Genomic DNA, 23,974 nt, shown 5'->3' on the forward strand with positions numbered 1-23,974 from the left:
ACATATTTTTTGTAAACAAAAAAAAAAAAAAAAATCGCAATAAGCGTATATTGGTTTGCGCAAAAGTTATAGCATCTACTAAATAGCGGATAGATTTATGGCATTCTTATTATAATTTTTTTTGATTACTAGTAATGGCGTTGGTCAGCGATTTTTAGTGGGACTGTGATATGGCGGCGAACAGATCGGACACTTTTTTGGGACCACTGACAGTTATACAACGATAAATATTATAGATGTGTGTGTGTGTGTGTGTGTGTGTGTGTATTTATTATCGTTACATATCTGAGTGCGGATCCCCCCTTACATCAGGGTCCCCAGAGCCCCCCTCATTACATCAGGGTTTCCAGAAAGCCTCCCCTTACATCTGGGTCCTCATAGAGCCTCCCTACTTACATACATCTGGGCCCCCAGAGAGCCTCCTTATGTACATTAGGATCCCCAAAGCCTCCTCATTACATCAGGGTCCCCAGAGAGCCCCTTCCTTACATCCCTATCAGGGTCCCCAGATGGCCCCCCTTACATCAGGGTCCCCAGAGTTCCCCTTCCTTACATCAGGGTCCCCAGAGGGCCCCCCCTTACATCAGGGTCCCCAGAGAGCCCCCCCTTACATCAGGGTCCCCAGAGAGCGGCTCCTTACATCAGGGTCCCCAGAGAGCCCCTTCCTTACATCAGTGTCCCCAGAGAGCCCCCCTTACATCAGGGTCCCCAGAGAGCCCCTTCCTTACATTAGGGTCCCCAGAGAGCCTCTTCCTTAAATCAGGGTCCCCAGAGGGCCCCTTCCTTACATCAGGGTCCCCAGAGAGCCTCTTCCTTACATCAGGGTCCCCAGAGAGCCCCTTCTTTACAACAGGGTCCCCAGAGAGCCTCTTCCTTACATTAGGGTCCCCAGAGAGCCTCTTCCTTACATCAGGGTCCCCAGAGGGCCCCCTCCTTACATCAGGGTCCCCAGAGGGCCCCCTTACATCAGGGTCCCCAGAGGGCCCCCCTTACATCAGGGTCCCCAGAGGGCCCCCCTTACATTAGGGTCCCAGAGAGCCCCTTCCTTACATCAGGGTCCCAAGAGAGCCCCTCCTTACATCAGGGTCCCCAGACAGCCGCCCCGCCTTTACAGAGATTCCCCTGTACCTGGCTGGTCTCTGCTGTGCACCTCCAACCCCCAGCCCATCTCTGTAACCCCCACCTGGGGGGAGGTGGGAGGCAGCGATTGGCAGCTCTATGGTGTCCGTGGGGCGCAAGATCTCCCTGGGGCTTGTAGTTCTCTCTCCGACTGTATACAGTGGAGAGGGGAGGGGCCTCTGACCCGGGCATGTATCAGCAAGAGTGTAGAAGCAGAGCGACTCACTGAAGAGTGAAACCCGGGTCAGAGGCCCCTCCCCACTCCACTGTATACAGTCGGAGAGAGAACTACTAGCCCCAGGGAGATCCCACGGACACCATAAAGCTCCCACCTCCCCCCACTGCATACTAAATGGACAGCCAGAGGTGCAGGAGGAGATGCTGGGTCTTGGGCCCCCCCCCACAGTGGAAGAACGCCGGGGCCCAGTCGCAAGGGCAACTGCTGCGACCCCGATTGTTCTGCCACTGTATGGATGGTATACTGAGCTGTATGTGTGCTGCACTGTGTATACTGACATGTATGGACAGTGTACTGAGCTGTAGGTGTGCTGCACTGTATTTCCTAATATGTAAACAAATAAAAGCATTCTGTATGCAGGCCAACTTATTGGCAGACCAACTAATCGATTATGAAAATAGTTGACAGATATTTTCATAATCGATTAGTTGTTTCGGCCCTAGAATGAGGTAAGGGATCTGACTTGGCAGTTATTAAAGTGCAACTTAAAAAAAAAAAATCTCTCTTTCTACAGGTAGAAAGTAAAAGAAGGTGCTTGGGCGAGAGGGACCAGGTCAGTGAAACCTGTATACAAGGTGCTGGTGTTACCTCTTTGCTGGAATGGTGACTGGCAGCGTTGAGCTGTACTTTGTAGAGAGGGAAGACATAGTTTACTGGGGTTCTTCTAGGCCATGTTTACATGTGTAGCTAGAATGCCATGTTTCTGAGACGTGATCTGCATTCAGATTGCTTTTCAGAGGCATTTAAATAGGTGGTGAGGAGGTGATATGATGCTTTTTCACTGCCTGCTTTAACCCCATATATACTGTAACACCGTGCGGTTGCGGAACATTTGTGGTGAATCCCTGTTTTAATGGTTGTAGAACATTTGGGGTGCTTCCACGTTTGCTTGAATGGGTTGGACAGCAGTGTTGCCTGCCGGACATTAAAGGAGGGGGGGGGGGGTGTTTTTACCAAGGATGCAGAGCAAAACATTGCAACCACAGCATGTGAACACCCCGGTCTGCTGCCTTTACAACATAAGGAAGGGTGATTGGGGGGGGGGGGGCAGGGCTAATAAAAAAATGTGACTCAACCACGTATTTGTAACTCCCCACCTTCCCCAACTGCAAGTCTAAACGAGCCCTTAGAGCAGTGATGCGAACCTTGGCACTCCAGATGATTTGGAACTACATTTCCCATGATGCTACACTACACTGCAGAGTGCATGAGCATCATGGGAAATGTTCCAAAACATCTGGGGTGCCAAGGTTTGCCATCACTGCCTTAGTGCATTCATTACGTTGCTGAGACTTCCTAGGTCATCCAGCTCAGGGGGCCATTGTTACATGTGCACCATATTTCTTCTAGCAGCTGTAAGTACAGAATCCTGCTACTCTATATAATCTCCCAGCTCATCACAGTGTTAAAAGTGAGCAGACAATCTACCTTTGTTGTTGATTAAAACATTATAACTGCAGTTATGGAGAGAGAGAGTCCACCCAATATGTGGTCACTAACCATCCAGAGAGCTGAGCGAGCAGGATGACGTAAATGCCCCGTGCTTTATAAACATCAGATTAAGCCTGCAGTTGTATAAATAGACAGCTCAGCTTCATGGATCATTACTGGACATAAAACATGGAAGGTGGATGCTTTTTCTCTCCATGCCTGCAGTAATGCTGTTATCACCAATAATGATACATGGCTATTCTGCTGACTACTAACTCTGGGTTACTGTGATGAGTCAGGGGAGTGGGTAGATTAGCACTCAAAGCTACTATACTTTATATAAATAGCTGACTGACCTTACATGCCCCTAGGTAGCATCAGCATCACTTTGCTTGTTGTGGAAGAAACCAAGAAAAAACAGCTTACCTCTGGCCTACAGAAAGGTGTGATGAGCCACTAGCCCAACAAAAAGGTAATAAAATGACACAAAGTACATGGCTCATGTCCTATTTCCCAGTCCCCAGAAAGCCTCCCCTTCAGCCTGTAACTAAAAACAAAATAAAGAGTCCATGCACACTGGGCTTAGAAAAAAGAAGCTCATATAGAGCATTCTTGTACAGGCATATAAAAGTCTGTGTGCAGCGCTATAAACAGCATTCCTCCCAACTTTTTGAGATGGGAATGAGGGACACCTATCAGCAAAAGTATGCAGGCATAGAACACACCCCTTGCCACGCCCCCTTAAAAGGATAATTGTTCAAAAAAACAAGATTGGTTGAACCCATAAGTTCTTTTTTTACCACTACTATTCCTTTATATTGGCTTTTGGAATTTACAAATGCAGCAATTTAGAAATCAGATGAAAGGTTTAGCTCTGGAAAACACTTTTTGATACATAAAAAGTGCATTTTATATACAACTATATAGATCAGACCAAAATGAGGGACAAAGGAGGAGGAATGAGGGACAGAGGGCCATTGCTCCAAAACAGGGACAGTCCGGAGCTATGAAACAGTTAAATGCAGTCCATAGTAGAAAGAGAAGGGGAAAGAACGATGTGACCCCGCACCGGCTTCAGTGTGAATAGGACACACAACACACCTCAGTGATACTCCAATCTCCTTACCAGAGGAATGAATAAAGCAGGCATCAAAAGGGATCCAAAAGGCATCAGCTTACAGCAACAGGTGGACAGCTCTATGCTGGGAACACCAAGCCTGAAGGAACTTGCCACAATCCTCTATCTATACACTGGACTCCAATTGATGTGAATCACACGTATGGTGTTATCAAGATAGAGTGAAGCAATACATAATGAAGCCCGTAATGCATAGGAAAAATTTTATTAAAACGAGCAATAATGAATCAAATGCCGCGGCTCATAGCGTGCTTGTGTCCTGAGGTGACCCTCCTAACGTGTTTCATCAAATTGGACCTTGTCAGAGGCATGGCCTACTGACACAAGCACGCCCTTTTGTATGTTCAGACCAGAACTTGTCAGCCAGAAATTAAAAGTAGGGAGCGCACGTCAGTCGACAGTGCGTTCCAACCAGCAGGAGTAGAAGTGCAGCCTCAACATATCCGGAAGTCAATCAAGATTAAACAGAAGTTTGTCCCTGAGCTCCAACCTGATGGATGCCTGCTTTATTCATTCCTCTGGTGTTTCCTATTCACACTGAAGCAGGTTCGGGGTTGCATCTTTATTTCCCCTTCTCTTTCTACTATGGACTGCATTTAACTGTTTATAGCGTCGCACGCAGACTTTTATATTTACGTTATTTGCTATCAACAAATTTGTGCTGGCTGCTTTTCGTATATATCTTTACATTGTTTTATAGCGTAGATATTTCTGTGTGTTTCTGTTTTCAATTCTTGTACAGGCATTTAGGAGCATTTAGCGTTTTTTTCTGCCAGAAAACGCTTCTCAAAAATGCAAACCAGAAGAACTTTTTTTTCTGTCTCTAAATGCTGAGCCTAAACTATGCCTCTAAATGTCCTAATGTGCAAGGCTGGATTAATGAGGGGGCTATTGGAGCTGCAGCTCCAGGCCCCTACCTTAATATAGGCCCAGCAGGGACCGACTGTCCAAAGCATTGTGAAAGTTAATAAAACGTAAAAAATCTACTGTTTAAAAAAATAAATAAAATAATAAAAACAAAAACAAACTACTGTCACCATCCACTGCTCTACTGATACCATCCCACTGCCCCCTCCCCCAAAAAAAAGACATTGTGAAAAAAACATGTAAAAAAACAAAACAAAAAACTGCAACAAATAAAAAAATTGTTAAAAAAAATGTAAAAATGTATAAAACATTGTAAAAAAAATGAAGGGCTTATTCACACAGGTTCTCTTTCACGTACAGTGTGAACGAGCGGTTTGTTCAAAAGATTGAATTTGTTTGCGTTTTCATTTTATTTCTATAAAGGCCCACCAAAATCCTCAGCACCAGGCTCACCATGATGCTCTTAATCTGGCCCTGCTAATGTGCATCGACACAAAATAACATTGAGCTGCTTCTACAGGCAAAATGCTAAACTCCTGTGGGAGCAGCGTTTTGTAGGCCCAGTGTGCATGGACCCTCATAGTTGTCCTTATATATAAATATATATATATAAAATTTCATCTGTCTGAGGCCTGCTGTTGTAGACATGCTTCTGACTTATGGATCCAGCTTCTTTGAGTTGTACAGCTCATACAGCCCAGGATTCTATTGTTGAATCCTATCCACCTTGAAATGAATTGATCATATTGTCACAGCTAAGATAATGTTTTGGTGTTAAACAATGTTTTGTTTCCTACGCATATATCGCTTTACACATGTCAAAAAATTAAAAAAATTAAAAAAGGTCCAGCTTTTGTGTTATTGGTGCACAGAACCTTGTTTCAGCAGTGTGCTAGACTTTCCAGGTTGGCCTTTAAGGCTTCATGTACACGGGATGTTGTTTAACCTCTCCTAAACGATTTAACTTGAAAGCGGCGTCTAAAAACGTCCATTTTACTTACTTGAGACAGGCAGAATTTTCTCTTTCTTTTTGAGAGCAGTAGTCCATGATAACATGAAACAAATACAACCATCCTTCACCTGTATTCTTCTTATGGTCCTTGTACACAGTTAGCAGGGTATCCATTGGCAGATTTCCCTGCTGAATCAGAGCAGAATCAGGCCAATGTCAGTTTTGTGACATCCTTGCCCATTCAATCTTTTGCTCGCATTTTTTAAATTTATTTTATTTAGATTTATTAATTCTTTTTACATTGTCTTCCTAATTTTTTTTTCATCAACTTTATTGTTGTCACAAGGGATGAACAACATTCCTTGTGATATCAATAAGCATGATGGGTCCTCTTTATGGAGAGATCTGAGGTCTCTCCCCAGAAGGCGGCTTTGGGTTGTGGGGGCCATCTTCCTCCACATGTAAAAGTGATCCCGCGGATATTTAGCCGCTCGGATCGCTTTTACATTATTCAGCATTGCCTACTGAAAAAACAAAAAAAACACTTAAACTAGGGGATGTATTGGTACCTCCATATGGAGGAAGTGGTTAAGGCAGTATGTCCATAAAGCTGGCCATAGATGGATCAAAATGCAGTCAGTTTAGCAGGGACCGGCCGAATTTCGATCCATCAATGGGCATGCTGGTTGTATATCTCTTGATTGAGTTCTGTACAACTAGCCTGTTTTCACACGATCAGTGGTGCCACCAGCTATAGCCAGAGGTGCTGATGAGTGTATTCAAATAAGGAGAAGCCTTGATGTGTAGAGACGGTGCAATGCATTGTTACAACACATCTCAGGATTTACATTTTTTCTTTGTTTACCTAAAATGAATAGAAAACCCCACTCCATTTAACTTTATGCACCACGGTCCACTGCACGGCATGCAGCAGTTTTAAGCAACGCACACCACTCTACATATATGGTGTTAACAGGGCATGTAAAGAATAGGGATGAGCTCAGGCGTGTTCAAGCCCATCTGAGTGATCCCACTACCAGTCACTGTACTGGACCAGTCATAAGTGGCTGAGGCATGACCTGACCTACAGCTGCATGTATACATTACACATTCCCCTTGTATTTGTATGGTTGTGGGGGGTGGGGGGGTTGGGGGATCGCTTTGATCGCTTATGATTGGCACAGAGCAGGTGACAACTTCCTGGTGGGATCCTGATCAGGATTCAAAACACAGCTGATCTCATCCCTAGTAGAATTATTTTGTATGTGTCCTTGCACTGAGCCTGCATTGATCAATGCACCTGGTGTGAATGAGCCCTTACTGATTGCAAAACCTGATTCCAACTACCTTCTTTTAAGATATTGTTATCTTAGAAGTTCACATACGTCTTTCCATTACTGACCTTGACTGTTTCAATTAATTTTTTTCAAAAGAGACATGACAGTCTAAACTGCCTTTATTTCCTTACTCACCAAAAGAAGAGGCGCAGTGAACGCATCTGACCCAAGTCCACCCTGAATACGCCACATGTCTGCTCAAGTGCCAGGAGTTTTTGCTGCTCCTCCCATTTGGCAGGGGTTCCACGACCATTAATCTCTCGGTAATGGGAGTTGGCTTCAGGGCTGGATGCATAGCAGGTCATGTGACTTTCAGCATCTTGCCTGACCAGGGAACACAAAACAAAGAGACCCTTTATTTTCTGGTTAGAATAGATACTTTTAGTGCTACAACAAATGAATACATTGGGCTTCAATTACATTTTGAAAAAGAAAACAAATAAAAACTTTAAACTACACTTTACAGAATAGAAATATACAGTTTGCCAAACTGGTCATTGTCACTGTTTAATGTCTACTTAGCATCAGAAATATCTTATTTTATGTAAAATTTAATGCTTACAGACATTTATTACCTCTCACAGAGATCACTGACAATGCTTTTCTTTCTGGAACAGCACCATATTTGTTCAGGTATTGTCTAGGGTCAACATTTACTTTACCTGAACCAAGATGCCGGTTTACATATAACACAATGTGTGGAAATGACATTTAAAAAGGGACAGTTTACCTTGTGCATGTTGAGGATTAAAACTCTGCAGGCTCTAATTTCTTCAGAAAAGAGATGGAAAAGTTGGTCAAGAGCCTCAAAGAGCTCTGGCACAGCATAGATGATGATAATTGTTTTGGTACGCTGACACCTTAAGATTTCCCTTCACTGAAACTATGGGGCCAAGCCCAACCCTTGAAAAACAACCCCACACCATAATTCCCCCTCCACCAAATGATTTGGACCAGTGCACAAAGTAGGGTCCATAAAGACATAGATGAGCGAGTTTGGGGCGGAGGAATTTAACTGGCCTGCACAGAGTCCTGACCTAAACTCAAAAGAACACCTTTGAGATGAATTAGATCAGTGACTGCGAGCCAGGCCTTCTCGTCCAACATCAGTGCCTGACCTCACAAATGCACTTCTGGAAGAATGGTCAAACATTTCCATAGACACACCCTTAAACTTTATGGATAGCCTTCCCAGAAGAGTTGAAGCTGTTATAGCTGCAAAGGGTGAGCCAGCTCAATATTGAACCCTACGGACTAAGACCGGGATGCCATTAAAGTTCATGTGCATGTAAAGGCAGGCGTCACAATACTTTTGGCAATATAGTGTATAAATTCCTTCAGCTGTTTGTGGGGTACCTTGGATGAATTGTCCATTTCAAACCCCCCCCCCCCCCCCCTCACACACACATTTCAATGGCATTCCTTGGTGTATTTACTAGTGAGATTTGGATCATTTTTGTGTTGAAGGATCTATTTCTGGTTAACCTATATCTACGGGCAGATGGCTCACACTTTTGTCAAGTACACTTTGACATACGCAGAATTTACAGTTGAATCAGTGGCTGCTCAGTCAAGTTGCCCAGGCCCTGGAGCAGCAAAGCAACCCCAAACCATAAAATTTCCACCATCATACTTCACAGTTAGTACAAGGTTCTTCTCCTGAAATGCTGACTTCGGTTTGCGCCAAACATTTCCACTGTGACTGTGGTCAAACAGCTGCATCTTTAATTCATCAGCTCACAGCATATTGCTTCAGAAGACATGGTCTTCGCATACATGTTTAACCACTTCCCCTCCGGAAGGTTTACCCCCCTTCCTGACCAGGCCATTTTTTGCAATACGGCACTGGGTTATTTTAACTGACAATTGCGCAGTCGTGCAACGCTATACCCAAATAAAATTTATGTCCTTTTTTCCCCACAAGTAGAGTTTTCTTTTAATGGTATTTAATCACCTCTGCGGTTTTTATTTTTTGCGCTATAAACAAAAAAAGAGGTGCTTTTACTATGGAAAGTCAAAGATGTGTGTTCCTGCTTTGTAGAAACACAGCCTTCCCTACTCCCACAATGGCTGTCTGTCTTTTTTACACCCTTCCGCCTGTCTCCCAAACGTTCGGCGGGTCCCGGCAAACATCATGCTCGTTTGACCCGCTGATTGGCTCCCACTGTGTCCAATCACAGGAGCGGGTCGTCGGGGGCGCACTTGTGCGCCCCAGACACGGAAGTGCAGGATCACGTACAGGTACGCGATCCTGACGTATATGTACTGTTGAAGGTCAGCAAATCGGTTAATAATAAATTGTTGTCTTGCTCTTATGTTCTTTTTGGACAACAAAGGCTTTTTCTTGACACAGCCCACATGCAGGTTAAATTGGTGTAATTTCTTTCTGATTGTAGATGCACGCAGTTTGACACCAACATTTGCAAGGGTTTCATGCAGATCCCCCAGTGAAAGTTTGGGGTTCTTGGAGACTTCTTTTAGTTTGTAAGAGAGCTTAGCTTTTGGGTTAAATTTGCTGGACAGACCAGTCCTAAACAAATTAGTAGTTATTAAAAACCAATGACACTTGTAGATTTTAATTATAGTAAAATGACTGATTTCAAGTATTTTGGCGATCTGTTTATTAACCTCTTCCTGTCCAGCCTATTGTCATAGGACGGCTGGGCGGGAGCACTTTTGTTCTGGGAGGACATCATATGATATTACCTTCCAACATGGCAATGACCCAAAGCACACAGCAGAAGAGACCACACAGTGGTTGAAAAAGAAAAAAGGTGAAGCTCTGTGTATGGCCTAGTAATAGCCCAGACTTAAAGGGGTTGTAAACCCTCATGGTTTTTTCATTCTATGCATTAAGGTGAAAAACCTTCTGTGGTGCTGCAGCTCCAGCCCCCCCCCCCCCCCGTTTTACTTACCTGACCCCGATCTTTCTCCGGCTGGGAACGAGCACACCAGCACTAGCTGGTGTCTCGTGTCCTGATTGGATAGATTGATAGCAACGCAGCCATTGGCTCCCGCTGCTGTCAATCAAATCCAATGACGCGGCGCCGGGGGGGGGGGCAGAGTCCTGCATTCTGTGTGAATGGACACAGATGCAGGACTCGGGAGCGCGCCCGTACGGGTGTCCACCCAGGTGAGCGATTCTCCAATGTGGACACTTGAGGCGGGGAGGAGCCACCAGTGCTGCCGGGGGACCCCAGAACAGGAGGATTGGGGCCAATCTGTGCAAAACGAACTGCACAGTGGAGGTAAGTATGACATGTTTGTTTTTTTTTGTTTTTTTTAAAACGAGGGTTTACAACCCCTTTAAACTCCATTGAAAATCTGTGAAATGACTTGAAGACTTCAGTCCACAAACAGTCAACATCAAAATTAGAAGAGTGGGCAAATATTGCAAAGTGTAGATTTACAAAGTTAGTAGAGACATATCCCAACATACTAAAGGCTGTAATTAAAGTAGAGTTCCACCCAAAAATGGAACTTCCGCTTTATGGGAAGGTGACCCCCTGACATGCCACATTTGGAATGTCATTTTTTTTTTTGGGGGGGTTTTTAGAGGGTTCCAGCTCCCACTTCCTCCTGGCATACCCGTGGCGCTGGAAGAAAGATCACCTCTCCCCCCTCCCTTTTGGTAATCATCTGGGATACGTCACAGGTCCCAGATGATTGGCCGGCCAGTCACAGCACGCAGCGTGGCTCGCGCATGCACAGTGTGTGCCCGGCTGTGAAGAGAGAGGACCGCATCACTGGACCCTGGGACAGGTAAGTGCACGATTATTAAAAGTCAGCAGCTGCAGTATTTGTAGCTGCTGACTTTTAATTTTTTTTTTTTTTTAAGCGGAACTCCGCTTTAAAGCAAAAGGTGGTTCAACAAAATCCTAACACAGGGGGTGGTCCTTTTTTCAACTCAGTGATTGTTTTTTATTTTTTAAATTTTTTTTCTGACATGTTAGTGTTCTATCTTTCACTTGGATGTTAAAAGTTGCACTGGGTTAATAAGGCTGGATAAAACAAAAACTGTGTCTGTCTTCATTTCAGGCTGCAGAGCAACAAAATGTGATTATTTTAAAGGTGAGTTATTCTTTTCTATATCCACTGTATGTATTTTATCTGTGCATTATGCTGTTCATATAAGGTTTAACTTTAACATGACTACGAAACCAACCCTCCTTGTGCACTTTGTATTTTAAGCATAAGCCATTGCCTAAGGGTAGTATTTGTTGCCATAACAAAAGAATAAGTGTATATGTTGTGCAGTGGAAACAGTCAATGTTACAATTTTCTGTAATGCTGACAGTCATATGACAAACTTATGCATTGTTCCTCTTTAGAAGAAATAAAAAAAAAAAAAAAAATTACATTGTCTAACAATTTGCATTAAAAACAGAAGTTTTAGTTGCACGACATTTGCAAATACATGAGAAAAGTGGACTCTCATATCAAGGCCCTTCTCTGAAATGCAACTCTAATCTATGAGAGTCTCCATGCTGGAGCATACAGTATATTGCAATGAATAAATTAAGGGTGGCCCGTCCATTAGGGGTGCCCGGGCTCCGCCCCCTCTCTCCATGCCACCCCTATATGAATAATGGATAGATTCATGCAAAGCATAAATTTAGCCATGGCCGCCGCAGCCACCCCCAATTCAGGCTTCCGGTCCCTTTCAGGACACCGAGTGTCTGAATTACATCAGCGGGGGTGTTTTTTTTAAGTACTTGATAAGAACCATAGGCTCTAATAGGCTTCAAAATAGGGTGGGCTCGGAGCACAGAGCATTGCGCCATGAGCCCACCCAGGTGTTACAACAACAAATGAATATTAAATTATTATTATACAGGATTTAAATAGCGCCAACAGTTTGCGCAGCGCTTTATAACATGAGGGCACACAGTACAGTTACAATACAATTTAATACAGGAGGAATCAGAGGGCCCTGCTCATTAGAGCTTACAATCTAGGAGGGAGAGTCAAGTGATACAAAAGGTAATAGCTGAGGAGGGTGATCTGATGGAGCAAATAAAAGTATAGTTGTTAGTTGGGGGCCGGATAAGCTTCTCTGAAGACAAGGGATTGTCTAAAAGCAAGCAGAGTAGGAGATAGTCAGACAGATTGGAGTAGGGAGTTCCAGAGGATGGGAGAGGCTTGGGAAAAGTCATGGAGGTGAGCATGGGAGGAGGTGACGAAGGAACTAGAGAGCAGGATGTCTTGGGAGGAATGAAGGGAACGAGTAGGTTGGCGTTTTGAGACTAGGTTAGTGATGTAGCTGGGGGCCTAGTTGTTGATGGCTTTGTAAGTTATTCGAATTTTGAATTTAATTTGTTGGGTGAGTGGAAGCCAGTGGAGGGATTGACAGCGAGGGGTAGCAGACACTGAGCAGTTGGTAGGGGTGGAGGAGGAGAAGTCTGCCCTCATGTTGCAGTATTCGCGGCGGGAGATGACCAGGGAGTGAACTAGGAATTTTGTGGTGTCATTGGTTAGGAAGGGGAGTATTTTGGAGATGTTGCGGAGGTTGGGATGACGAGATTTGGAAAGCGTTTGGATGTGAGGCCGAAAGGATAGTTCAGAGTCCAGGGTTACACCTAAAACCTTGGCATGAGGGGATGGGCTGATAGTAGTGTTATTGATTTTGACAGGGAAACCAGGGGCAGAGGCATGTGGGGGAGTAAAAATCATGAGGTCAGTTTTGGATAGATTGAGTATGAGAAAGTGGTGTGACATCCAGGCTGATATGTCTGTTAGTAAGTTAGTGATACGTGAGGAGACTGAAGGAGTGAGCTGAGGGGTAGAGAGATAGATTTGGGTGTCATCAGCCTAGAGATGGTATTGGAAGCCAAGGGATGCTATTACCTGACTCAGGGAGGAGGTGTAGATGGAGAACAGGAGAGGTCCAAGAACTGAACCTTGGGGGACCCCGACAAAGAAAGGGAGAGGAGGCAGTAGAGTTGTGACACTAAAGGTGCGGTTGGATAAGTAGGATGAGACCCAACGAAGAGTACAGTCATGGAGACCAAAGGCGTGGAGTTTTTTTTTGAGGAGGAGGGGGTGGTCCACTGTGTCAAAGGCAGAAGACAGGTCTAAGAGTAGGAGTACAGAATAGAGTCTATTGGATTTAGCCGTTAGTAGATCGTTTGTGAGTTTTAGGAGAGCAGTTTCCATGGAGTGTTGAAGGCGGAATCCAGACTGAAGGGGATCAAGGTGGTTATTCTTGGCGAGGTGGTCACTCAGTTGGTTGTAGACCAGACATTCAAGGAGTTTGGATAAAAAGGGGAGCAAGGAGATGGGGCGTAGGTTAAGATTGGTGGGGTCTAGTGAGCACTTTTTAAAAATGGGGGTGACTAATGCATGTTTTAGAGAGTTTGGTAAGCTGCCTGAAGAAAGGGAGAGATTAAAGATGTAAGTTAGAGAGTGTAGAATAGAGCCAGAGGGTGAACATAGCAATTGTGAGGGAACAGGGTCCAGGGGGCAGGTGGTAAGGTGGATGTTAGAGAAAAGTTTAGCAACCTTGTCTATAGTGGCAGGGTTGAATCGAAAGGAAGTAATGATTGTATCTGTGGACATGGGGTGTTAGGTGGAGAAGACATCTGTACAGTGGAGATCTCCTCACAAATTGCGTCAATCTTATGTTTGAAGAGATTGGCGATCTCCTGGGCAGTGAGTGAGTTAGTGGGTGGAGGCAGTGGAGGACACGGAGGAAGTAGAGCGGTAGAGTTAACGGTAGAGAAGAGTTGACGGGGATGGGATGATAAGTTGTTAATGAGAGTGATAAAATAGGTCTGCTTGGCGGTGAGGAGGCAAGAATAGTATTTTTGGAGAGCAGTTAAATATTCGCTGTTGTAATCACTGATCCTCAATCTGACCAAACAGAAGCAGGTCTGAGACCAATTTCCCGATTGGCCAAAAAGAGAAGAGTCCCATTTTGCTGCCCAGGAGGAGGGAGGAAACAGAAGCCGCCGATGCCCGTGGAGAGCAGTGGAAGGGAGAGCCGTCGCCGCCGCAAAGGCGCAAGAGAAGCCGCCGGGTGAAGCGCTGCATAGATGGGGTAAGTGCACCTGACCCGCCCGTTGACCGACCACTGACGGGGGGGGGGGGCTGTTACTGCTTGCCCCCCCCCCTAAAAAATTTACCACCGCCCGCCAGTGTTTGAATGTCTTCAGTTTTCTTGGGCTTTTGTTGTGTCCCTGAACCTTTAAGGAGAAACGGGCTCGCTACTTTTTATTTTTTGCAGGCTAGCTGGTAAGTGTGCTGGGAAAACTGGAAAACATTTGTTTTGTGTTTTATTAAAGAAGACTACAACGTCTGCTCATGGTTCAGAAACAAAGCAGGATTAAATCTTCACCGTCTTTAGCTGGTGTTTGGTGGGTTTCCCTTCTTTTTTTTTTTTAACTACAATCCAATTTCCGGTATCAATTATATCTTTCTTACATTTTTATTATATTTATTTTATTATGTTTATTGGTTGTCTTATCATAATACAAAGAAAGTGCAAAGCTTTTATTTTATTTAAGCCTTGCATGATTACAGTCCCTTGCCTAAAGCCATAATTGCACCAAACCCTGAAAACTATTCTGCCAGTTGGTATGTTTTCCTGGAACTGTAATATTTACCAGAGTGTACTGCACATCTTTTTTTACACATTAATAAATTAGTTACTCATGAATATAGCACCCTCTGGTGGCAACTACAGAAATATGCAGGTGGAAACCCACATACTATGGTAAACTCTGATCTTGTGAACATAAAATATACAGATCCAACATGTTCACCTTTTATTGTAGACTAAAACTAAGAACTTTCATTGCAAAACGATATTCAGAAAAAAAAACCTTTAAAAGTTTCCAAAGCACAAAATAGAAGCATATTGACAAAATACATCATTTTAATTTTATTGAACTTCATACTACATTTATCTTATTACAGGATAATCCTACAACAGCTACAACTGTATTTAGCAATATTGTTAACCCGCATACAGCCAATTTAAATGGAATTGATCTTAAATAAAAACCTGTCAGGTGTTCCAAACTTCCCCTAAATTTCTAAAAAAAAATGAAAAAAAAAATAATTTCTGTTATTTCCACACTTCTTGTAATGGGTTCTAATCTTTCCCCATTCTACCCAAAACTAAAACTTAAAAAAAAATAAACAAAAAAGAGCTGGAAATACATTTTAAAGCTGTCACAGCCGGGTGCCCATAGTGAAGATACCCATGCCGGGGACCAAAAGGCAACAGGTGAGACCTACTGGGGTGAGAACAACGCTGGATCGTGGGATAGGTGAGTTGCTGTTTTTTTAAAAGTCAGCAGCTACAGTTTTTATAGCTGCTGACTTATTTTTTTCACAAGTGGCTGGAACTCCTCTTTAACCCTTTCCCGACCCAGCCGCCGCAGTTTTACTACGGCAGGTTGGCCCCCCTGGGCGAAATTACGTTACCTTGAGTGGCTTTGCCTTTTGACCACTAGGGAGGCACGTGCGCTGCCGCCGATGCGAGTGCCCGGCGGAAGCGATGACCACTGGGAATTCACGATCGCTCGTGACAGAGCGAAAACCAGGATCTGTGTGTGTAAACAGATCCCAGTTCTCTCAGGAGAAGATCGTGTGTTCATACTACGTATGAACACGGATCTCGGTCTCCTCCTAGTCAGTCCCATGCCCCACAGTTAGAACACACACTAGAGAACATAGTTAACCACTTGATCGCCCCCTAGTGTTAACCCGTTCCCTACCAGTGACATTTACACAGTAATCAGAGCATTTTTATAGCACTGATCTCTGTATAATTGTCACTGGTCCCAAAAATGTGTCAGAAGTGTCCGATGTGTCCGCCGCAATATCGCAGTCCTGATAAAAGATCGCTGATTATCGCCATTACTAGTAAAAAAAAAAAAAAAAAAATGAAATAAATCTATCTCCTATTTTGTAGACGCTATAACTTTTGCGCAAACCAATCAATATACACTTAGTGCAATTTTTTTTTTTTTTACCAAGATTACACAAAAAAGGATGTCAATTTTGTTTGGGTGCAACGTCGCACGACCGCGCAATTGTCAGTTAAAGCGACGCAGTGCCGAATCGCAAAAAGTGCTCTGGTCAGGAAGGGAGTAAAATCTTCCGGGGCTGAAGCGGTTAAAGAATACGCTCAATTTTTAAAAAAAATAAATGAACTTTTTTTTTGCAGTAAAAAAAAAAAAAAAATCTTCATTTACTATTCTTTTTTTCAGCATCCTGGAAAGCATTGCACCAGTGATCAGCAGATCGCTGATGCCATGCAGGACTCCTGCAGACTGTCAGTGGGAGCTGTGTGCCCGTATATCGTATGGCCAGGCAGTTTCGCACTGACAGAAAGACTCAGTGAACTACCACAGAGCTTAACAGTGCCATGGTAGTTCATTGAGAACTACAAGAGAACTACAAGCCAACAGCAGCAAAGGATGTCAAGACTTGTAGTTCATTCTAATTCAAATTCATTGTAGTTCATACGAATGATGCATATCAAATATCATTTGTGCTGTTTTCAAACAGTGACAGCTAGTACAGGGAACTTCTCCCCGTATTGCTGTCACAGGGAGAGAGGACAGTGTAAAGCGGCTACAGCAATAGGAACACGTTATATGTTTCACCTTAAAAACGGGTGGAGCATGTAACATGTTCCCACAGGTGAACTTATTCTTTATGCTTTGACGAAAAAAAACCTGAAAGTTAAATTTCCTGGTTTCTATGCAGAGCTGCACCAGATTTTGCACTCTCCAGTTTTAGTAAATCAACCCAATACATGCTCATCACCAGCCAAGACCCAATGGTTGACTGTCCCACAGATGGAGGAGAAGAAGGAGTAAAACAGCTGCAAGCAGGTTACTAACACAAGCCCTTTCTATGCTTTTAGGTTTGATAATACGGTTTGTCAATGCCTGGGCCAAATAAAAAATGTAGCGGTTTGCCATCTCCTGGATCTAAATGTGATTCGGCTGTTTTTTACCCCTGGCCCTAGTGGTGATTATAATAATAGTCACCCTGTTTTTCTCGTGAAGATAAAGCTGTTAGTTACCCCCTGGCTCTAGTGGGGCTTATTGTTTGGAGCATTGGACATTCCTACACTGCCTCTCGTTCTCCCAGCAGTTTCCCCTCAGCCACTTCTGAGCATTGGTGTCCACTCTTACTGGCCAGTACTCAGAAGCCACCCTAATTACTAGGCAGTAGGTTGACTCAGTTTACCTAGCCTCCTTTGCACAGATTACATCCCTAGCTCTGTCTTCATGTTTTTCCCCTCTGATTGGATGAGGCACTGTGGGCTCTATTGGAGCATTACAAACCCAGGGCTCGGAGTATTGTGATAGCATTCTGCTTCATGGCTCCTGAACTCATACCTTCCCTTGTCTTGGATTGCTACTGCTTGCTTATCCTCTTGGTTGACCCTTGCTTGGATATGGAATATACTACTGATTGCCTCTTGGCTTGATCTCTTGCTTGGATAGAAATTAAGCCCGTACTAGCCCTGACCATTGCCTGCAAAACCTATGCGCACTACTCATCGCACCTGCCCTGACCCTTGTTTGTATAAGGGAGTTGGCCTGTGACCGCTGCAAGCTTGTTCCTACCACTGCAAGCTTAGTTTCCAGACAGCCACTTGTCCTTGGCACCTGTGCAGACAGGATCTGCCATGAAACTTTTCTGCAATGCAAAGCCATATGAGATGGTATGTGAACTCTCTCCTAGGGGCTAATGGAGCACCCTGATCCTGTGAATATAGCACTGCACCTTACATGAGTTCTATGGTCACAGTATATACCTATACAAATAATTATTACTATTGATAATCCAATATAAGCTATAAAAATCTTTCTTGTGGTGATTGCTGCTTGTCTGTGGTTCCTCAACTTCCGGGACTCTCTGCATGCTTTGCAGCTTCTCCTCTGCTCATTCCTTTGTTTTACTTTTGATTTCTTGATGATTTGTGCTGTGCAAAGCCCTATCATATGCACCTTACTTCAATAGCTTGTTATAAACTGGGCTGGTTGCCATTTTTGTATAGCTTGCTCACTGGAATTGGCATGGGGACACATGGGGTTGCCTTCAGCTGCCATTGTGCTCCTGCTGGGCTTCTATTTTGTCCCTGCACCTTTAGGGAGGAATAGACTCCCTTCATGCATGCCTCCCCCTAATTTATCCATTGCTATGTATGCTCCAACATAGAGACTCTCAAATATTAGAGTTAGGACCACACTTTACAGAGGGGCATGTGGAGGCAGTATGGCTTCCTTGTACATTTGCAGATGTCTGCAACTAAAACCTGTTTTTAGAACAAACTGTTAGTGCAATTTTTCTTTTTTTTTTTTTGCAGGCTAGCTGGTTGGTGTGCTGGAAAAACTTTTGTAGGTTTGCACATACCCCATTATACCTTACTACCTGCAAGCAGTGATTAGTGTACTGACTTTGCCTCCTGAAACTCTTCCTCTCAAAATGACAGTAGACCAGAAGGCAGGCTCTGTGAAATGAGTGACACAGCAGTGCCGACTCACAGGGCATAGTGAATATGTGTCACAGAATTTAAGGAAGTAAATGTGTGGAGATCTTCACAAAGTAAATGTACAAATCTCAAGATAGTGTTAGAGTAGTAGGAGTAGGCATAGCTCCCAACTGTCCCCGATTTTGAGGGACTGTCCCTGATTTGGAGCAATTTCCCTCTGTCCCTCGTTCCCCCTCATTTGTCCCTCATTTTGGTCTGATCCATATAGTTGTATATAAAATGCACTTTTTATCTTTCAAAAGCGTTTCCGAAAGCTAAACCTTTCATCCAAATTCTAAATTGGTGCATTTGTAAATTTTAAAAGCCAATATAAAGGAATAGTAGTGGTAAAAAAAAGCTCTTGTGGATTTAATTAACCTTTTGTTTTGGTCAATTCTCCTTTAAGAGGGTGTGGCAGGGGGCGTGTCCTATGACTACATACGTTTGCTAGTAGGTGTCCCTCATTCTCATCTCAAATTGTTGGGAGGTATGGGAGTAGGCTATAAGCAATTGAAAAGCAATGTAAAAATTAATTTAAGATTTTAAAATTTCACCATAGATACCCCTGAAGTCCTTGGGGCATCAAAAAACCGGTAGGCATACTAACCTAATTTTTTTCAAAACAAGAGTTGAAGTGGTAAACTTACAAATATTATGCTGTTGATCACCTCCTTGCTCTAAGAGTGATTATAAAAGTGATCACTTCCTGGCTCTAGCTGTAATATTTTGTTTTTGTAGTCACTCTCAGGCTTTAGCAAAAATGAGGACAGTACCTCCCTGGCTCTACTATTGACTGTACTCTGACGTTGATCATGGTGATGGTCACTCCTGGATTCTGACACAGTTTACGGCAGCCACTATCAGACTCTGGTGAAGACTATGGTAGTTACTTTCTGGCTGAGATGGCAATTATGATTTTAGTCAGTCTATTGGTAAATAAGGTAAATTTTTGTTGTAAACTAATTTCCATACTGGTGACTACTCCTGAACTCATGGAGTGATTATGGTGGTGGTATCTCTCTAGCATCCAGAGATAATATACATAACCCATTTTCCCAGCATTCTCCTTCTAGCGGTGTTGTATCATTGTCTGTTTCTACACCTCTCTTGTCCTTCCTGGTGTGCTATGTAGAGATGCACATGATCAGCTCTGTACTAGTGGGCGAGAGGTGCATCACAAGAAGTTTGCTTACACAGGATGGGGTAGACAATGAATTGGCTGTTCGATATGGATTAGCTGTTCTTATTCCATGAAATGTATATATCTGCACCCATTGTATAATGATGTAAAAAATAGAACCAAGAAATTCAGAGATATCTAAATGTGTAAAAACCAGGTGATAAAAATCGTTGAATATGCCGAATATTTAGTTGTATTGAAAAGAAGATATGCCTTTGCATGGCCACATTTACAACCACGTCAGAGTTACATAGTTACATAGTAGATGAGGTTGAAAAAAGACACAAGTCCAACCTATGTGTGTGATTTTATGTCAGTATTACATTGTATATCCCTGTATGTTGCGGTCGTTCAGGTGCTTATCTAATAGTTTTTTGAAACTATCGATGTTCCCCGCTGAGACCGCTGCCTGTGGAAGGGAATTCCACAGCCTTGCCGCTCTTACAGTAAAGAACCCTCTACGTAGTTTAAGGTTAAACCTCCTTTCTTCTAATTTTAATGAGTGGCCACGTGTCTTGTTAACCACTTCAGCCCCGGAAGAATTTACCCCCTTCCTGACCAGAGCACTTTTTGCGATTCGGCACTGCGTCGCTTTAACTGACAATTGCGCGGTCGTGCAAAGTGGCTCCCAAACAAAATTGACATCCTTCTGTTCCAACAAATAGAGCTTTCTTTTGGTGGTATTTGAGCGCCTCTGCGGTTTTTATTTTTTGCGCTATAAACAAAAAAATAGCGATGATTTTGAAAAAAACTCATTATTTTTTACTTTTTGCTATAATAAATATCCCCAAAAAATAATTAAAAAAAACATTTTTTTCCCATACAGTTTAAGCCGATATGTATTCTTCTATTTTGGTTAAAAAAAAAAAAAATCGCAATAAGCTTTTATTGATTGGTTTGCGCAAAAGTTATAGCATTTACAAAATAGGGGATAGTTTTATGGCATTTTTATTAATCATTTTTTTTTACTAGTAATCGCGGCGATCAGCGATTTTTATTGCGACTGCGACATTATGGCGGACACATCGGACATTTTTTACACATATTTATTTATTATATTTGGGACCATTGTCATTTATACAGCAATCAGTGCTATAAAAATGCACTGATTCCTGTATAAATGACACTGGCAGTGCAGGAGTTAACCACTAGGGGGCGGGGAGGGGTTAAGTCAGTATTAGGGAGTGTTTTCTAACTGTAGGGGGATGGGCTAGCTGTGACACATCACTGATCTCTGCTCCCGATGACAGGGAGCAGAGATCAGTGACATTGTCACTAGGCAGAACGGGGAGATGCTTGTTTACATCAGCATCTCCCCGTTCGTCCTCTCCGAGAGGCGATCGCGGGTATCCCCGCAGCGATCTAGTCCGCGGGACCCACGACCCGACTCACGGAGCTCCCGGCCGGTGCGCATGCAATGGCACGGCGGGAAATTCAGTGGGACTTGCGGGTACTCCCATTTGCCCAGACGTACATCGGTGTGCGCCAGTCGGGAAGTGGATAAACTCCCTCGAAAAAGTTTTATCCCTATTGTGGGGTCACCAGTACGGTATTTATAAATTAAAATCATATCCCCTCTCAAGCGTCTCTTCTTCAGAGAGAATCAGTTCAGAGAAGTTCAGTGCTCACAACCTTTCCTCATAGATAATATCCCCCTTTATTAGCTTTGTTGCCCTTCTTTGTACTCGCTCCAATTCTTGTACATCCTTCCTGAGGACTGGTGCCCAGAACTGGACAGCATAATCTAGGTGCGGCCCGACCAGAGTCTTGTAGAGCGGGAGAATTATAGTTTTATCTCTGGAGTTGATCCCCTTTTTAATGCATGCCAATATTCTATTTGCTTTGTTAGCAGCAGCTTGGCATTGCATGACATTGCTGAGCCTATCATCTACTAGGACCCCCAGGTCCTTTTCCATCCTAGATTGCCCCAGAGATTCTCCCCCCTGTGTATAGGTTGCATTCATATTTTTGCCACCCAAATGCATTATTTTACATTTTCTACATTAAACCTCATTTGCCATGTAGTTGCCCTCCCCATTAATTTGTTCAGATCTTTTTGCAAGGTTTCCACATTCTGCAGAGAAGTTATTGCCCTGCTTAGCTTAGTATTGTCCACAAATACAGAGATTAAACTGTTTACCCCATCCTCCAGGTAGTTTATGAACAAAATAAATAGGACTGGTCCCAGCACAGAACCCTGAGGGACCCCACTACCCACCCCTGACCATTCTGAGTACTCCCCATTTATAACCACCCTCTGAACTCGCCCTTGTAGCCAGTTTTCAATCCATGTACTTACCCTATGGTCCATGCCAACAGACCTGATTTTGTACAGTAAACGTTTATGGGGAACTATGTCAAATGATTTTGCAAAATCCAGATACACCACGTCTATGGGCCTTCCTTTATCTAGATTGCAACTCACCGCCTCATAGAAGGTTAATAGATTGGTTTGGCAAGGACAATTCTTCATGAATCCATGCTGATTACTGCTAATGATACCTTTCTCATTACTAAAATATTGTATAATATCCCTTATCATCCCCTCCAAGAGCTTGCATACTATTGATGTTAGGCTAACTGGTCTGTAATTCCCAGGGATGTATTTTGGGCCCTTTCTAAATATTGGTGCTACATTGGCTTTTCTCCAATCATCTGGTACCATTCCAGTCAGTAGACTGTCAGTAAAAATTAGGAACAATTGTCTGGCAATTACTTGACTAAGTTCCCCAAGAACCCTCGGATGCAAGCCATCTGGTCCCGGTGATTTATTAATGTTAAGTTTCCCAAGTCTAATTTTAATTCCATCCTCTGTTAACCATGGAGGTGCTTCCTGTGATGTGTCATAAGGATAAACACTGCAGTTTTGGTTACTGAAGCCCCCCCGATTCCCTCGTGAAGACTGAGGAAAAGAATAAATACAATACCTTTGCCATCTCCCCATCCTTTGTAACCAGATGTCCTTCCTCATTCTTTACGGGGCCAATATGGTCTGTCCTCCCTTTTTTACTGTTTACATACTTAAAGAATTTCTTGGGATTTTTTTTACTCTCCTCCGCTATGTGTCTTTCATGTTCTATCATAGCCACCCTAAATGCACCCTTACATTTCTTGTTACATTCTTTATAAAGTCTGAATGCTGATAATGATCCCTCAGCCTTGTATTTTTGAAGGCTTCTCCATCCAGGACTTTTGCTCGCTCTTTTAAATTTATTACCCAATGGGATGCATTGGCTAATGCCCTTATTTAATATGCTCTTAAAGCAAATCCATCGCTCCTCCGTGCTTTGTACCTAAGATTTTATCCCAATTCAAGCCTTCCAACAAGGTTCGTAGCTTAGGGAAGTTGGCTCTTTTGAAATTCAGTGTCTTTGCATTCCCCTTATGTTTCCTATTTGTGTGATTTATACTGAAGCCAATTGACCTGTGATCGCTGTTTCCTAAATTGCCCCGTATTTCCACATCCGTGATCAGGTCTGTATTGTTGGTAATCAGTAGATCCAGTAACGCTTTATTTCTAGTTGGTGCGTATACCATCTGAACCATGAAATTGTCCTGCAAGACATTTAGGAACTGGCGAGCCTTAGACGAATGACTGGTTCCCTCCGCCGGGTCTATGTCTGGATAATTAAAATCCCCCATTAGAACACTTCCCATCCTTGCTGCTAATCCAACTTGTGATAGGAGATCCCCCCTCCCCCTCCTCCCTCAGGTTAGGGGGCCTATAGCATACTGCCAGTATTATTTTCCCCTTAGCTTCATACCTTTTCCGCTCTACCCATAAGAATTCCACCTCCTCCCTAGCTCCCTTAGTGATGTCATCTCTTACATTCACTTATACATTATTCTTAAATAAATAGGCATACCCCTCCCCCTTTTTTACCCTCTCTGTCCCTGCGATATAAGGTATACCCTTGAATGGTTGCCAGCCAATCATGAGAGCTGTTGAAATCCCAACAACATCCAAATCCTCCTCCTACAACAGTATCACTAGTTCACCAATCTTGAGAAAGAGTAAGCAACAGGATGATCTCATTGGTGTTTTGCTGCTCCTACATTGTTCAATCAGCTAGCCAGGGAGTGTGTTTTGACCAGTTTTCTTGACCAAGCAAGGTAAAAAAAAAGCTCATATACGTCTACTCCTTTGCATTCAATATTTCTGTTCCCTTAGGTACTTCTAATTAAATATCTATTCATTCATTAAATTAGATC

The 23,974-nt window shown here is 43.3% G+C and overlaps 1 protein-coding gene across 5 annotated transcripts in view; it reads right to left on the reverse strand.

Annotated features, from left to right (window-relative positions):
• Positions 1 to 23,974, reverse strand: part of TBC1D16 (TBC1 domain family member 16) — a 241,513-nt gene that overhangs the window by 120,770 nt on the left and 96,769 nt on the right. For all 5 annotated transcript variants that reach the window (XM_073608200.1, XM_073608201.1, XM_073608204.1 and 2 more), the window contains exon 4: positions 7,218 to 7,406. In XM_073608200.1, coding sequence (XP_073464301.1) covers positions 7,218 to 7,406 — 189 coding nt within the window. The remainder of the gene's footprint in view (positions 1 to 7,217; positions 7,407 to 23,974) is intronic.

Source organism: Aquarana catesbeiana, linkage group LG12, assembly GCF_042186555.1.
Source record: "Aquarana catesbeiana isolate 2022-GZ linkage group LG12, ASM4218655v1, whole genome shotgun sequence".
In the NCBI taxonomy this organism is placed as follows: domain Eukaryota; kingdom Metazoa; phylum Chordata; class Amphibia; order Anura; family Ranidae; genus Aquarana; species Aquarana catesbeiana.